The sequence below is a fragment of the Vespa velutina genome, chromosome 4 (assembly GCF_912470025.1).
Source record: "Vespa velutina chromosome 4, iVesVel2.1, whole genome shotgun sequence".
NCBI lineage: Eukaryota > Metazoa > Arthropoda > Insecta > Hymenoptera > Vespidae > Vespa > Vespa velutina.
The window spans coordinates 2584292-2599802 of record NC_062191.1 but is presented as its reverse complement, the minus strand read 5'-3'; the positions used below and the strand labels follow the sequence as shown (position 1 = coordinate 2599802).

The following is a 15511-nucleotide window of genomic DNA, read 5'->3' as shown; positions in this document are numbered from 1 at the left end:
TCGATCGTTTAGTGTTGTTACTGGGTTGTTGTTTTTTTCCACGATCGAACGATTAACAAACACGATCTACATGATTTTATCCAATCGATTTAGTATCTTTTCAACGCGTTGTTTTTTTTTTTTTTTTTTTTTTTTTTTTTTTTCTTACTATACGAAAGAAAAGAATTATATGTATATTTTGTTTTGCTGTACAAAAGAAGAAGAAGAAAAAAAAATATAAATATATATATATATATATATATATATTTTACGTACATTTCTCGTTAATTAATATCTACGTATAGATGTGTTCGCGCGCGCGCGCGCGCGCTTGTGTGTGTATATGTGTAGGTATGTATAAAGAAAGAAAAAAAAATGTAAAAAAAAAAAAAAAAAACGTAGCACTCTGACAAATTGCTATCCCTTTTATTTGCATTTCTGTATTTGATCGTAAATCATTTAAAATGATCGAATTCGTTCCTTTTCATGGAACGTTGGCATACGTTAAACGCGTCCGTCCAAATAAATAAATAAATAAATAAATTCTACTATACCGTAGAAACGGGTATACAAAAGGCGGACCATCCATTTGCATAAAATCGTCGACGGCGAGCGTACTTTTTGCCATGTGTGTTCGCCTATAGTTCCGACCCTTTCAAATCATTCTAAACGTTTTTCAATACATCTATACCAATTCTAAATACATATGTTGGTGAAAAGTAGCTCCGAAGTGCAATCTCGATTAAACAAATACCTACATACGTTTTATATATCGATATACTGACGTAGTGATTGATACTGAACTGATGACGACAAAACTATAATTTAAAGATTTATTCGTATCCGATATACTGTATCAATTTGTCTGATGGATCGAAAAAGGAAGAAAATACAAAAAAAGAAAAAAAAAAAAATAAAAACTGCAAATAAAAGAGTTTTCCCGAGGCAGAGAGAAATTGAAAATTTTTCTCGAAATTTTTACGCGAATACGTATATTACAAAAAAAAAAAAAAAATTAACGTACAAGTATTTACCAATCTCAAATGATATAAATTTTGTTCGATATGTCAATACTGTTTTTCTAACGTTTTAAATATAGATCTCTCTTTCTCATTATCTATCCATGTCTCTCTCTATCTCTCTATCTTTATCTCTCTCTCTCTCTCTCTCTTTCTCTCTCTCTCTCTCTCTCTCTGTTTATCTCTATATCTATATCTTTTTTCTGTCATTCACATTTTTTCGATCATTTTTTTGTAATAAAATATTCCCTCGAAATAAAACATTCAGCAAGTTGAAAAATATCAGCCATTTTCCGGATGGGTCTTAAAAGAAAAAAAAAAGAAAAATAAAATACAAAAAAAAAAGAAATAAACAAATAAATAAATAAAAAGAGAGAAGACAACTCATCTCAAAATTTCTTATTATATATATACAATGTGTACATAATACACGCGGATATCAGTCAAGGTTGCTTTTGTTAAGGCACCCACGTAAAGTCAATCTCAAGCGACATAGCTTTTCCTTCGCGCCTTTTCATTCCTTTTGTTTTTCTTTTTTTTTTTTTCATTTTTTCCTTTTTTTCTCCGAAGATACTTACTCTTCGAAAAAAATTACGGATTAATATACTTTTACCCGGTACTCTCGTCATTGCATCTTTGGATTTATGACGAAAATAGAGAACGAAGAGAAAAAAGAAAGAAAAAAAAAAAAGGAAGAAAAGAAAGAAAGAAAAAAAAAAAAAAGAAAAAGGAACAACAAACGAGAAACTTCGTTCGATAAAGTAAACCTTGATTAAAACTAAAATAATACGATCAAAGCGGATTCTAAAATACCATGAGATTCGCAGGATAGTTCCTTGCGAGCAATAAGAAAAGAAGCTCCCTTTGACTTTTGCTTTATCAATAACCAATCGAAGGAACAACGTTTTAAAGGAAAAAAAAAAAAAAAGAGAAAGGAAAAGATAAAAGAGTAAAAAAATAAAGGAAAAAAAGATAATAAAAAAAAAAAAAAAAAAAAAAAAAAAAAACTCCCCCCTTGGTCACCCAATGAGAATCGCATCTAAATCATTTCTGAATGGATCATTCATTCGTCGATAGATAAAATAAGTTAGCCATCGGTATTTTTGTAAAAAAAAAAAAAAAAAAAAAAAAAGAAAAAATTTCTCGTCGCAGCTGTGACTCTATTTCATATTGGCATCTCCTCGTCGTATCTCCATTTCGATCTTGTGATTTCTATCGCTTCAATATATATATATATATATATGTAGAGAGAGAGAGAGAGAGAGAGAGAGTAACGAGCGAACATCTTTTGTAATAACTTTGAAAAGTCTACACGACTTGGAATTAATAAATTCTTTTTTAGGACGAACTCTCTTCCCCCTCTCTGTCTCTTTCTCTCTCTCTTTCGTTTTCTCTCGGTAAGTCGTGGTCGGGTATTGAACGCATAAATTACGCGAGCTTGAGCCAAAGTGGTGCGTTTGAAGTGCTTTCTTGTCGCTTCCCCTTTCCCCTACCCTCCCTCCTCTTCTTCTTCATCGTCTTCTACTTCTTCTTCCTCGTTCGTCCTACCCTAACACCACTATCTTTCCCTTTTTCCCTCCTATCGCAGTGTACGGCGACGTTTCATCGACACTGAAGGAACACACTGGTCCTGTGTGTTCCTCCTTGTCGGGGCGCGGCGTTCCGAACGTTCGCTTCACTTCGACGGGAATTCAAACTCACCACCGCCGCCGGATGGAATTAGTTGGTAGTTGTGATTTAGTTTTCCTACGGTTCACTACCCCCGAACCTCTAGCTACCCTCTTCGTCCTCATCCCAACCTACCCCCACACTACTACTACCATCACTACTACCGGCACCACCATCACTACTACTATCACTACCCGCTCAACCCCCTCCCCCTCACCACCCTTCCTGACAAGCCTTTCTGCTGACTGGCGTTGCGGCGACGCCACCTAACCCCTTCGACGTTATCCCCGAGGAATTTCAATTTTCGTCAGGAGGACGAAGAGGAGCAAGCTCTTTCGCGAACAAGGATGCGAGAGAACCATCCTTCTCTTTCTCTCTCTCTCTCTCTCTCTCTTTCTCTCTTTTTCTTTCTCTCTCTATCTATCTATCTATCTATCTATCTATTTATCTATCTTTTCCTCTTTCTCTCTTTCTCTCTGGCTAACATCACCAAACCGGCGAGTAGCTCCGAGAGTGAAATCGGAGACGAGCAAAGCGCTTCCCGGGACTCGACGTCTGACAACTCGAAAATTGTAATAAAAGTCGGAATTCTTGGTCCCTTCCTTTCCCTTCGAGCCGACCATGATCGATATCCTTCCTCTCGGTATCCAACTTGAGATATCCTTCTCTTTCTCTTGAGATCTGACTCAAAGTCCAACGGCTATCATCATCGTCCAGTGATAATCCTGAGATCAGGATGTTTCGTATCTCTCGTTCGAGATTAAATATTATTGTCCTGCAACTAATCAAGAATACAGTCCTTTGTTATCAATACGTTACATTTCTTTGTTATTAAAAGTTTTCCTTACAATGCCAGAATGAATGAAAGTAGTGTATCTGTTTGAAAAGAAAGAAAGAAAGAAAGAAAAAGGGAGAAAAAAGACAAATCATAAAATTTTCGAACGAAATTTCCTCGCATCGAAGGAATGCGCACAGAGACAAGGGAAAAAAAAAAACAAAAAACAAAAAAGAAAGAAAAAGAAAAAACAAATATTGTTGCAAGCCCATAACTATCAAGCCTCGCACGTTTCTGTAGATTTTGATATTATGGATCGAAACGAGTTCGCTTTGAATCAATTCAAGCCTTTCTTTCGCTGTTGGATGGGAGTGCCAGAGGTAGGTATGCCGGAAATTACGTCACGATGGCCAACCATTTCTCATGGTTCCAGTATATCGTTTTATTTCTTTCTCTTTTATCCATTTCCTCTCGGGCCTTCTCTCTTTCTCTTTCCCTCTTTTTCCTTCCTTCCTACTAGATAGATCGAATGAAGATCGACTCGATTCAGTTTATCGGAATTTAAATGTGGATATTTCGACCACTACCAATGTCGGATCATCTCTCTCTCTCTCCTCTCTCTCTCTCCTCTCTCTCTCTCTCTCTCTCTCTTTTCTCCTATTTCCCCTCCCCACACACTTTCTTTCTCAATTGCATACGTAAGAGTGTATCGAATGATCATGATGTTTCCACGATGCAGTTTCCATAATCGAGTCCAGCTGTCGACGATAAAGATCTTCATATTTTGATATTTCGAAACTCTTAACCGGTTACCGGTTAAGAATAAATTATTACTATTAGAAATAAAAATTCTTTATGTATGATGAATAAGAAAATATAAATAAATAAGGATGTATGTATATGAAATCAATGAGTTTTCAACGAAGAGAGCAGAAATCTCTTTATGTTTCCATCTATCCTACTTTCTATGTGATCGAGAAAAACATATATATATATATATATATATATACGCCCACCCCGACTCACACAGAGATACGCCTACACACCAGTACTGTTTGGAAAAGACGGTAAACAAGAAAGAGAGTCGTCGAAAGAAATCGATCGTGCAAACGTCGAGATCGAAAAAAGAGAACGCGAAAAGGAAGAAAATATCCGGTGGTTGAGGATAAGGGAAAGGGATAGCCAAATATTAGGGATTGGAGTTTGGGTTGGGCGGAAAGGAAGAAAATGGGAAGGGGCTTGGTGGAGGTGATGGTGGTGGTGATGGTAGGAAAGGGAAGGGAGAGAGAGCCCGCCGGGCTCTCTTGAAATTTATCGCATTTCGTCGTAAAGTAGATGCGCTTCCGGAATTCTATGATCTATGGGTAGGAATGGTGCGTAACTTGTGAGCTATCGCGAAACTATGGCACACCGTTGCGGCGAGTGCAACAACATTTTTTTATTTATTACGACGAATATATGATAGAATAGCTTTCTCTCTCTCTCTCTCTCTCTCTCTCTCTCTCTCTCTCTCTCTCTCTCTCTCTCTCTCTCTCTCGTAGAATGCAAATCATCAAGGACCAATTAGAAAGTCTGTGAATGTTTTACGAACGATCCTAATGAATATGGTGTATCGTAGGATAAAATTAATCTTGATCGTAGAAGATAGATAAATAATAATAGAGCGACATTGTGCCTTGAATAGATTCAGAACGAAACGGAATGGAATGAAACGAATTCGAGATCAAAAGACGATTTATGATATCTTTGTGCGAAACAAATTGTCACCGATCCTCCTCTTTCACCTTTTATTTATTTATACGTCTTTGATCGTACGTTCATTTTGTAATAATAAACACTTCGTTATTATTTCAATGGAACATCTGAAAAAATTATCTATGAGATTTTTTTTAATGATCTTTTCTCTTTTTTTTTATATAACATTATATATATATATATATATATATATATATATATATATATATATATGTATATATGTATAGAATATATAGGATATATGAGAAAATACTCAAGAAGATGCCCAACGTTTTCCGATCTTTACGCATGATAAAATCTTTCAATCTTTTTTCTAAGTTGAATCTCGAAATAAAGAGATAAAAAGGATGTGGTAAGATGAACAACGATCATTCGAAAGCTACGAGAGAAATACAGGGAAAGAGAGAGAGAGAGAGAGAGAGAGAGAGAGAGAGAGAGAGAGAGAACGAAGTCGAGCGTAAAAAACGTACGTGAAGATTTTACGAATTTTCTCTCTCCTCTCTCTTTCTCTCTCTCTCTCTCTCTCTCTCTCTCTCTCTCTCTCTCTCTCTTCTTCCTCCTAGAATTCTTTTGAGATTCTTCAGAAAAGAGAACTTGTAGAATACAAAGGGATAGACATTTTGATCGATGAGAAAAGAAAAGTAAGCGATTATTGGAAGTGCACGCGTTTTATATTTGACGTGAGTAAAACGAGAACACGCGAATGTGTCTATTTAAATAAATCGGGTTAAATAAAGAGCGTTTAAAATATACATAGATACGTAGTAATCTATGTATGTATCGTAACTGTATAAATGCATATGTACGTAAGATCGTAGAATATTACGATCTTCATGAGATTAAGAAGAGCCACTAAGCGTTTTGCGAAACACTTTAAAGTCAAAGTAAAACATTTCAAGGAAATTATCAAAAGTCGATTAAAAGAGAGAGGAAAGATATTTTCTCGTTAGTAAAGATATGCATTAAAAATATTTATATTTTATCGTTAACTTACCTAACGTTTCTTTTCTCTCTCTCTCTCTCTCTCTCTCTCTCTCTCTCTCTCTCCCTCCCTTTCTTTTTATCTCTCTCTTTATCTCTCTCTTTATCTCTCTGTCTCTCTCTCTCTCTCTCTTTCTCTTTATCAGAATGACGTGCAGAAATTGAAGTAGAAAACATTAAGGTTCAAATTCGGCCAAAGATGAAAAGAAAAGGAAAACGTTTGATCATGATGAAACTAATGTAAGATCACGATCAAAAACAGTAATGATCCAACGATTCCTTCTCTCTCTCTCTCTCTCTCTCTCTCTCTCTCTCTCTCTCTCTCTCTCTCTCTCTTTCTTTCTCGCGTACGCGTCGGAAACACTTATACGAATAAACTAGAAGTACTCGTATCGGTACTTACGTACTCCACACACACACACACACACACGCATATATATATATATATATAAGAACACAAAGTAGATACATATTACGTATACGAATAAAACTCGAGATAAATTCTTCAATTCTCAATAAAGTGATCGACTATTACGAACTGCGTGAACGAGTCGATTCGATCCTCGAGAAATAAAAAAAGAAAGAAAGAAAGAAAGAAAGAAAGTAAGAAAGAAAGAAAGAATGATAGATAGATAGATAGATGGTTAGAGAGAGAGAGAGAGAGAGAGAAAGAGAACAAAAAATCGAACGCATATTCGCGCTTCGATACCTCGAACGTACCATAGATCGTTTTCGTAGTGTCAATTATATTTAGCATGTTGGCACGTGATCCCACTGACTCACCACGGAACACCACGAGCATTTCGTTCTCGATGATCGTCCAAAGAAAGAAAGAGAAGTATAGATAGATAGATAGATAGAGATAGAACAGAGACAGAGAGAGAGATTGAGAGAGAAGAGATAAGAGGAGGGGGGAGAGGGAAGAAGTTGAAAAGAGATGGAAAGATCGCGCACGAATCCGCTCGATGAATGCCTCGAACGGCTGTCATTGACTCACTAAATGCTCGACATAAACTCACGACTGCGTAACAGCGACGAGTGACCGAGGCCATGATCGATCTTCCTCGATCCTCCTACTGTGATTAATTTCTCGAACATCCGCTCTTTTTTTTTTCAATTCTTTCCTTTTTTTCTCTCTCTCTTTTTCTTTTCTTTTTTCTTCGTTTTTTTTCTATTTTCTTTTCTTCTCTTTTTTTTTTTCCCCTTACATCTTTCCCCTTGCACTTTTTTCAAATGCTAATTTCTTTCTATCACATACTTGTCTTCCTTTCAAACGATTAGAATAACAAATTTTTCCTCTAATTTACTCTTTCATCGCGCATACAATTATAATTGTATTATAATAATACTAATGCATATGTACGTACGACTATATATATATATATATATATATATATATGCATGTATAAATATGTTTCCAGTATATGTTAATCTTTTCTTTCTCTCTCTCTCTCTCTCTCTCTCTCTCTCTCTCTCTCTCTCTCTCTCTCTCTCTAAATATATATATATTTATTTATTTATCTATTTATCTTTTAAATTTTTTCCATTAAACATTCACGTTAAATACTTTCTTATACAAAATTTTTCAAAATTAATTGCATTATAATAATAGCTATACTTACGTACATACGAGTAAATATCTTCAAATTATGTTGATTTTCTCTTTCTTTCTCTCTTTCTCTCTCTCTATATATATATATATATTTTTCTGTCTCTCTACTCCTCTTTCGTAGATTATTCAACTGTTAGCAGATTACGTAGTTTCTTGTTCGAAATTTTTCAAAGTTAAAATATTCATCGAACTCGTAGAACCGTATCTTGGTATCTTCTCGTGATTTCAAGATTCCCATTCTGCGATAGGAGGGAATACTACGCGCACGAGCGGCTCCTGTTTGTTATTTACTCGGAGTTTCGAGGTAGCAGCTAATGATCCGAATCCGAAGGAGCTTCGGGCTATGGACGACCGTCGCTATGTTGCAAACTTTGATCGCACATCTCCTTCAATACCTACTATCTCGTATCCTCCGGGTACCTCTTTGATGCTTCGAGAATATTGTATATATATATAACTCGGCTACGTCCGAACATAGAATTAAGTAACAATGAACGTAAACAAAAAAAACTTACAATAACGTAAAATTAACAAGAGAATCATAATCGATATTGAGATATAATATAATGGACATATAATAGAGATATCAGATTGTACAATTCCAATCGTCGACGTCGTCATTTTTTTCTTTTTATTTTTTCTTTTTTTTTTTTTTATATATATATTACGATCATTGCCATCATAGAGAAACTAAATTGACCTACGGGGATCGACGAACTATCATCAAATTTTATGACTTCGCGAACTTGAAACGAGCATTTTCCGTCTATCTCAAATCGTATTAGATCGAGGAATACGTTTTCCTTGGTTTTCTTGCAACTCCGTGTACGTAAGTATAACCGCATTGTATTTCATCGAGGTGAGGGAGGGGGAGGGGGAAATAAAAAACATCACGAAAAAGATAAAGCAGTAAAAAGGAGAAAAGAAAATTAAAAGAAAAAAAAAAAAAAAAAAAGAAAAAAAAAAATATTCATTATAACGTTACTACTATCTATCACATTGAGATTGGATCAATGAAATGAAAAATAATTAACTGATTAATTAGATCGATTAACACGAGAGCGAAAAAGACAAAGACAGAGATTTTTACGTAAATGGATAAGTTCTCTTTTCTTTTTTTATTTATTTATTTTTTTGTTTTTTTTTTCTTTTTTTTGATTTGTTTTTTACCTTCCTATAAGTATAAGACTAGGTTTCCTTCGAGAATATTAACGGGAGGAAAGAAAAATATGAAAGAAAAACGAGAGGAGATGGAGGAGCGATGTCAAAATAATATGGATCCGAGATATTAATCGTTAATGTGATAACATACATCTGTCTATCTCGATAGACAACGCGTGACCAAACTTGATGAAGGTATGACCAAAGTTTGATAGAAAAAGAAAGAGAGAGAGAGAGAGAGAGAGAGAGAGAGAGAGAGAGAGAGAGAGAGGAAATTAACGGGAAGGGAGAAACGCAAACATAATTGCTAATTGTAAGATAATCGATTTATAGTTATTAACGCAATAATGGCAACATTGGAACTAACCGTTTGCATATTCATGTCGGAAAAGTCAGCTATATCTACTCACGGCCGCCACCCTCTGCGAACTCTCTGAACAACCCTTCAACCCCCAACTCTGCCAACCTTTTGCGGCACGACAACGACAACGACAACGACAACGACAAACACAACGATGACGACGACACGTTGTTACTATGAACGAAATGCTGTCGTTATGACGCCTACGAAAAAGAAATCCACGAAGAAAAAAAAAAAAACCCTTCCAGTTACTCCTCCTCCTCCTCCTCCTCCTTCTCCTTTTACTACTACTAACCTCTAACCCCTACCCTTAAGACTTTTTCCTCTCTTCACCTCGGAACCTTGGCCGTATACGTGACTATATACGTGTCGTAAAGGTTTTATAGAGTCGGAGTAATGTTTCTGACTGCATTGTAATCGGAAGGAAATGATGCCGGCGTGAAAACGGGAATGATGCATCGTAATGTCGTGCTAAAGAATTCAATTAAATCGTAGGAATAAAATATATAAATATATATATATATATATATATATATATATATATATGTGTGTGTGTGTAAAAGTAATAGAGTATATATAAAATATGAAAAAAAAAGTGAGATAAAAAAAGGATAATATATGTACATAAGTATGTATTTAAATCTTTGTTTGTTAAAAACAACAATGTCTTGACTTTTTTTTAGAAGAGACATAAGAAAATATTGATGAATTATTTCTACGACGTATATATCGTTAGTCATTCTATGTACATATACATGTATACAAACATATATATATATATATTCTAAAGGTCTAGAATTGTTTCCAAAAGATGCAACACACTCACACGCACACACATAATCTTCTTAATCGGCGTGTCGCGATTGAATAAACGTATATAACATACATACGTATATTCATTCGAGTAAAACACGTGCTCATATAATAGTATGTCAAGCTTCGTGTGTCTGTTAGCTCAGCAGTGTTCCTATGGCCTCCAGGAGGAGAGCTTGTCAAAAGACAGCTGTCTCTCGTCGTAGGAAACCTCAGGGACACAGACTCTCTCTCTCTCTCTCTCTCTCTCTCTCTTTCTTTCTCTCTCTCTCTCTCTCTCTCTCTTTCTCTCTCTCTCCATGGGGTCCACGTTCCAGGATCGTAATTAGAAACGACGATTCTTCTCCCCCTTCTTAGCACGACTCGCCAACTTTTTGTCAGAATGTATTCATCTGTTTAACGTTACTACGAGAATAAATTAAATTGGATATTTATTATTGTCTGTCGTCGTTGTTATGTACGTCTTAATAAAATATTTCATTAATTAAATGATATTGAAAGTTTTCTTTAAATATAAAAACACCTTGGAATATATTATGAAATTATATTATAATTGAAACCAATCGGGATTCATAATATATTTCCAATTGAGAAAATCGATCGATCGATCGATCAAAAACGTACCTTTCATTTTTATATAGAATTTATAATATATCTTGAGATCGTAAAATCATTGACATTTTCATATCGCATTATTAATCGTTTACATAATGAACCACGAAACCGCGAGTCGACGAGAGGCACGGATCGATTCTATAAAGCGAATAAACCGCGTGGTTATGGTTATTATAGTACACGCAGTTTTGGTACTAAATAATAATCTTCCAAAATAATCCTCTGCGATAACCATGGTTTATGATATTCATTAATTGACAATTGCATCTGTTAATGTTACTACCGATGTGTCACGGATTGCTATATAAACGTAAAATAATTTCAACGTTATCGATATCACAATCGCCCATGATCTGATGTATGTATCTATGTATGTATGTATGTATGTACATAGAAGAATATTTATTCCATCTCTACGTGTGAGTGTCTTTCGATGGAATTTATAAAAGACTCGCTAAAGACTCCGTTAGTTGAGAAAAAGGAAAATCTCATTTCCTTGTACGACCCATTATCATTCGCTTCGTTTATTAATCGTAATGTAAATTTGTACTTTTTGAAAATCGTCGAGAAGTTTAGAACGAGAAATGATTTATTTCTCTCTCTCTCTCTTTCCCTCTCTCTCTCTCTCTCTCTCTCTCTCTCTTTTACTTGAGAAAGCAGGACAAAGCTCTTAAGAGGAAGTACGTCGTTGCGCCAACGTAAGAAGACCGTAATTATTTAGCTCGTAACGTTCGCTCTTATGAATTATGAGATTGTTTATAAAGAGGATAAGGATAAAAAGAAAGAAAAAAGAGAGAGAGAGAGAGAGAGAGAGAGAGAGAAAGAAAAAGAAAAAAGATGGGTCGAGCGATTTTAACGATTAAACGTGTTTCTTTTTTTTTCTTTTTTTTTTTCTTTTTTTTCTCTTTTTTTTTTTTTTTAATCTCTATTGCCTTTCTTTTTCTTCATTGTTACAGTGCCATGCGCGTCCTGCTATCGAAATTACCGAGGCCGTGGATCGTCGACGAGAAAAAGGACGATGGATACACGGCTCTTCATCTGGCAGCTCTGAACAATCACGTCGAAGTTGCCGAACAATTGGCGCGCGCTGGAAAAGCCGATCTGGATTTGCAAAATGTGAATTTGCAGACCGCTCTACATCTCGCCGTTGAACGACAGCACACGCAAATTGTTCGAGTACGTATAAGAGGGATATAATAATTCTCTAATAGAAAATAAATGAATAATCGTTAGATAATCTATATTCAAATTATTTATATAAATAGATTTATATAAATTCATATACGAATTCATATGACGTTATCCGATAAATCCAATCGTTTAATCATACGAAAATTTTTCTTCGAATATATATCTCGTGCGCGAGCTCGTTTACAATAATAAATAAATAAATAAATAAATAAATAAATAAATAATTACTTTGCTTATGCATCTGATAGAAATGCAATGATTTTGAAAGTTGAATTTCAATGATTATCATTCTTACAGTTATTGGTAAGAGAAGGTGCGAATTTGAACGTTGCCGACAAGGACGGTGACACGCCCCTTCACGAAGCACTGAGGCATCATACTTTGTCGCAGCTGCGACAGCTGCAGGACGTGCAAGACGTCGGTCGTCTTCTAATGGGTCTTGGTGCTCAGGGTCAGGACAAGAAGAGTAGTTCCTTCATCGCTTGCTTCCTGGCAGCTCATGGTGCCGATCTAGAATTGAAGAATAAAAAGGGACAAACGCCTCTGGATCTATGTCCCGATCCAAATCTTTGTAAAACTTTGACAACGTGTCACAAAGACAAGGAATCGTCAGTATCATTTTTATCGCACTTTTTCATTTTTATGAAATTTTTTATTTGATTTTATTGTTTCTTCTTTTTTCCATTATTTTTTTTTTCTTTTTTAAATACCAAAAATCAATTTCAATAAAACGATAGCGATAAACAGGGTAACGAGTAATATAAAAAAAAAAAAAGGAAGAAAAAGAAAAAGAATGAAATTTGTGTCCCCCCTCCCCCTCCTCTTCTGACTTCATAAAGATTTTTATTCTTAGGCACGACATCGAAACCGCAGTACCGTCGGCAGCAATCGACGAATGTCTGGTTTGTACCGATGGAAAACGTGAAATGCTCTTCAGTCCGTGCGGACACGTTGCCTGTTGCAACGTTTGCGCACCAAGAGTGAAAAAATGTCTAATCTGTAGGGAAAATATTCTTTCGAAATTAAAGGTAAACGATGATAAGTTCAAAAATACAAATATTATATATTCCTTCGAGATTTCTTTTAACGATTACAATTATTTGTTATTATTGTCGACAGATCGAGGAATGCGTTGTTTGTTCCGATCGCAAGGCCAATATCCTGTTCCGTCCGTGCGGTCACATGTGCGCCTGCGAAAGTTGCGCTGCCTTGATGAAAAAATGTGTTCAATGCAGAACACAAATTCAACATATGGTACCGCTCTCGATTTGCTGCGGTGGAGAAGGTGATGTCACTTACGTTAAGGGGTGCAATGCCTCAGGTACAAAGATCTCGCTTTGGCCAGAGCGTCCTTGCAACCATTATTTCCCATTTTCAAATTAAACTCATTAAACATTTTTATTAAATCTTTAACACAATGATTCGTAACATATACGTTCACCTATATGTAAGATTAGTTAATTTGGTATTGTTATATACATATATATATATATAAAAAAAAAAAAAAAAAATAAAGGGAAAAACTTGCCTTATGTCGCTGGTAACAAATGCGAAGAAAATCGAGGAAACGTATTAGGATCATCAAACGAATTGATTTTACATTTGAAGGAACCATATCGGAGGTTAAAGCTGACGTAGAAGAAGAACCAGTGCCAATACCAACCGTCAATACCAATACTAATACCAGTGGTGGGGAAGCTCTTTTGATGAACAATGGAAGTCGAGACACGTCTCACAGCGATATTCAAAAGCTTCAACAGCAATTGCAAGATATCAAAGAGCAAGTCAGTCTCTCTTATGTATTTTCTTTGCCGTTCGTTTATAGACTTTTTGAATAAATAATATTTTCTATAGGATTAATCGAGAAAAGATATATATATATATATGTGGGAAGGGGAGGGAGTGGGAAGAGGGTGTAATGATAATTTCGGTAACCTTCTTTTTTTTTTTTTTTTTTTTCTTTAAGAGAAAAAATTTCATCTCTTTTTTCTCTCTCTCTTTCTTTTCAGACAATGTGTCCCGTTTGTTTGGATCGTTTAAAAAATATGATCTTCCTCTGTGGACATGGAACCTGCCAAATGTGTGGCGATCGTATGTCGGAGTGTCCAATATGCCGCAAAGCCGTAGACAAACGTATTTTGCTCTATTGAAGAGACTGACCGTTAGTTCGAATTAGACTATCGGAATAATAATTATCTAATAACGTAGTAATTCCTTATTGCGCATCATAATAACGCCTGGGATCATAACGACCATGAACTTTCCCATTTCCTGTCATCGCGATGGTCCTATTAATTGCATGTTCATTATTGAGAAGTATGTATACACGATCGTAAAATTTACATTAAAGCGTATGTACACGTCGTATAGGACTTTTAGCGAAGATCCACATAAATAATAAAAAGTATAGATGTGTAGTAAAGAAAGAAAAAAAAAAAAAAAAAAAAGAAAAAAAAAAGAAAAAAAAAAGAAAAAGAAAACGTAATACGAAATGCATAACTTTCGACTAATTCGAGTCTTATTAAAAATGTTTATTCGCTTTTTAAATGATGCCATGAATATTAGTAGGATCGAATGTTTACGTAGTAGCCAATTTGGCATTAAATTTAATAGAGCAATAATAATAGTTTGGTGAATTAATTATCGATTTAACATTAATTATTCGTAAAAATAATTAACAAGGAATTTAGGATTTTTATTGATTAATGAAAATCAGAAATAACTTTACTTTTATTATATATATATATATATATATAAATTAATTAGCATTATTAATAACCGTTATTAAATACTTTTAATTAACATAATTTGTACTGGAAGATACATAAACGATTATGTAGGAATAGGTCGCCATGTTTGAATTAATAAGGCTATAATCATCATGTTGTTATTATTCATATGTATGTAGTATTTGTTGTTGATACAAGAGAACTATATACTTAAATAAGAGTACTTCTTATATTACTTAATACTTCCGTATATTAGTAATACGTACAACAACTGCCTTGTTTACATTTTTCATGCTTAATTGTTGACTATCATCATCCATGGATTGAACATTTGAAAAAAGAAAAGAAAAAGAAATAATCTTTCTATATCTTACCTGTTAAATGAGAATGTATGATTAGTATGTATGTTCCTAATACACATCACTAATTTGATAAATATAATTTTATGTAAAAAAAAAAAGAAAAAAATTGAGAAACTATTATATAGAAAAAAAAATTTCTTGGTAGATATATTTTATTGCAATTATGCATAAAATACTCTTCAACGTCCTTTTATATATATATATATATATTATGTATATGTGTATACACATACATACACAAATTTATGAATATGCATGCATCAAATTACAAATATTGTTATTATCATAAGAAGAACTTCTTTGTCAAAATAATAACAATTCTTGTTTTACTATAGTAAATTTTGCTATTATATATAAGTAGAACTTTATAACTAACGTAATACGAAATTATGTTAATCAATTGCATTAATAATATAATCAATATTTAGATGAGACTTGTAGAATAACAGAATCATATATAACGATATTATTGTCAGGAATGTGATAATAA

The 15511-nt window shown here is 34.4% G+C and overlaps 1 protein-coding gene across 3 annotated transcripts in view; it reads left to right on the top strand.

Annotated features, from left to right (window-relative positions):
• The window catches only part of LOC124948979 (E3 ubiquitin-protein ligase MIB1), a 449838-nt gene extending 435423 nt beyond the window's left edge, over window positions 1-14415 (top strand). For 2 of the 3 annotated variants that reach the window (XM_047493417.1, XM_047493416.1), the window contains exons 10-15: window positions 11696-11915; window positions 12228-12538; window positions 12784-12958; window positions 13050-13251; window positions 13539-13714; window positions 13940-14415. In XM_047493417.1, coding sequence (XP_047349373.1) covers window positions 11696-11915; window positions 12228-12538; window positions 12784-12958; window positions 13050-13251; window positions 13539-13714; window positions 13940-14080 — 1225 coding nt within the window. In that variant the 3' untranslated portion in view covers window positions 14081-14415. The remainder of the gene's footprint in view (window positions 1-11695; window positions 11916-12227; window positions 12539-12783; window positions 12959-13049; window positions 13252-13538; window positions 13715-13939) is intronic. The other variant, XM_047493418.1, reaches the window with a different exon arrangement.
• The last annotated feature ends 1096 nt before the right edge of the window (window positions 14416-15511 follow it).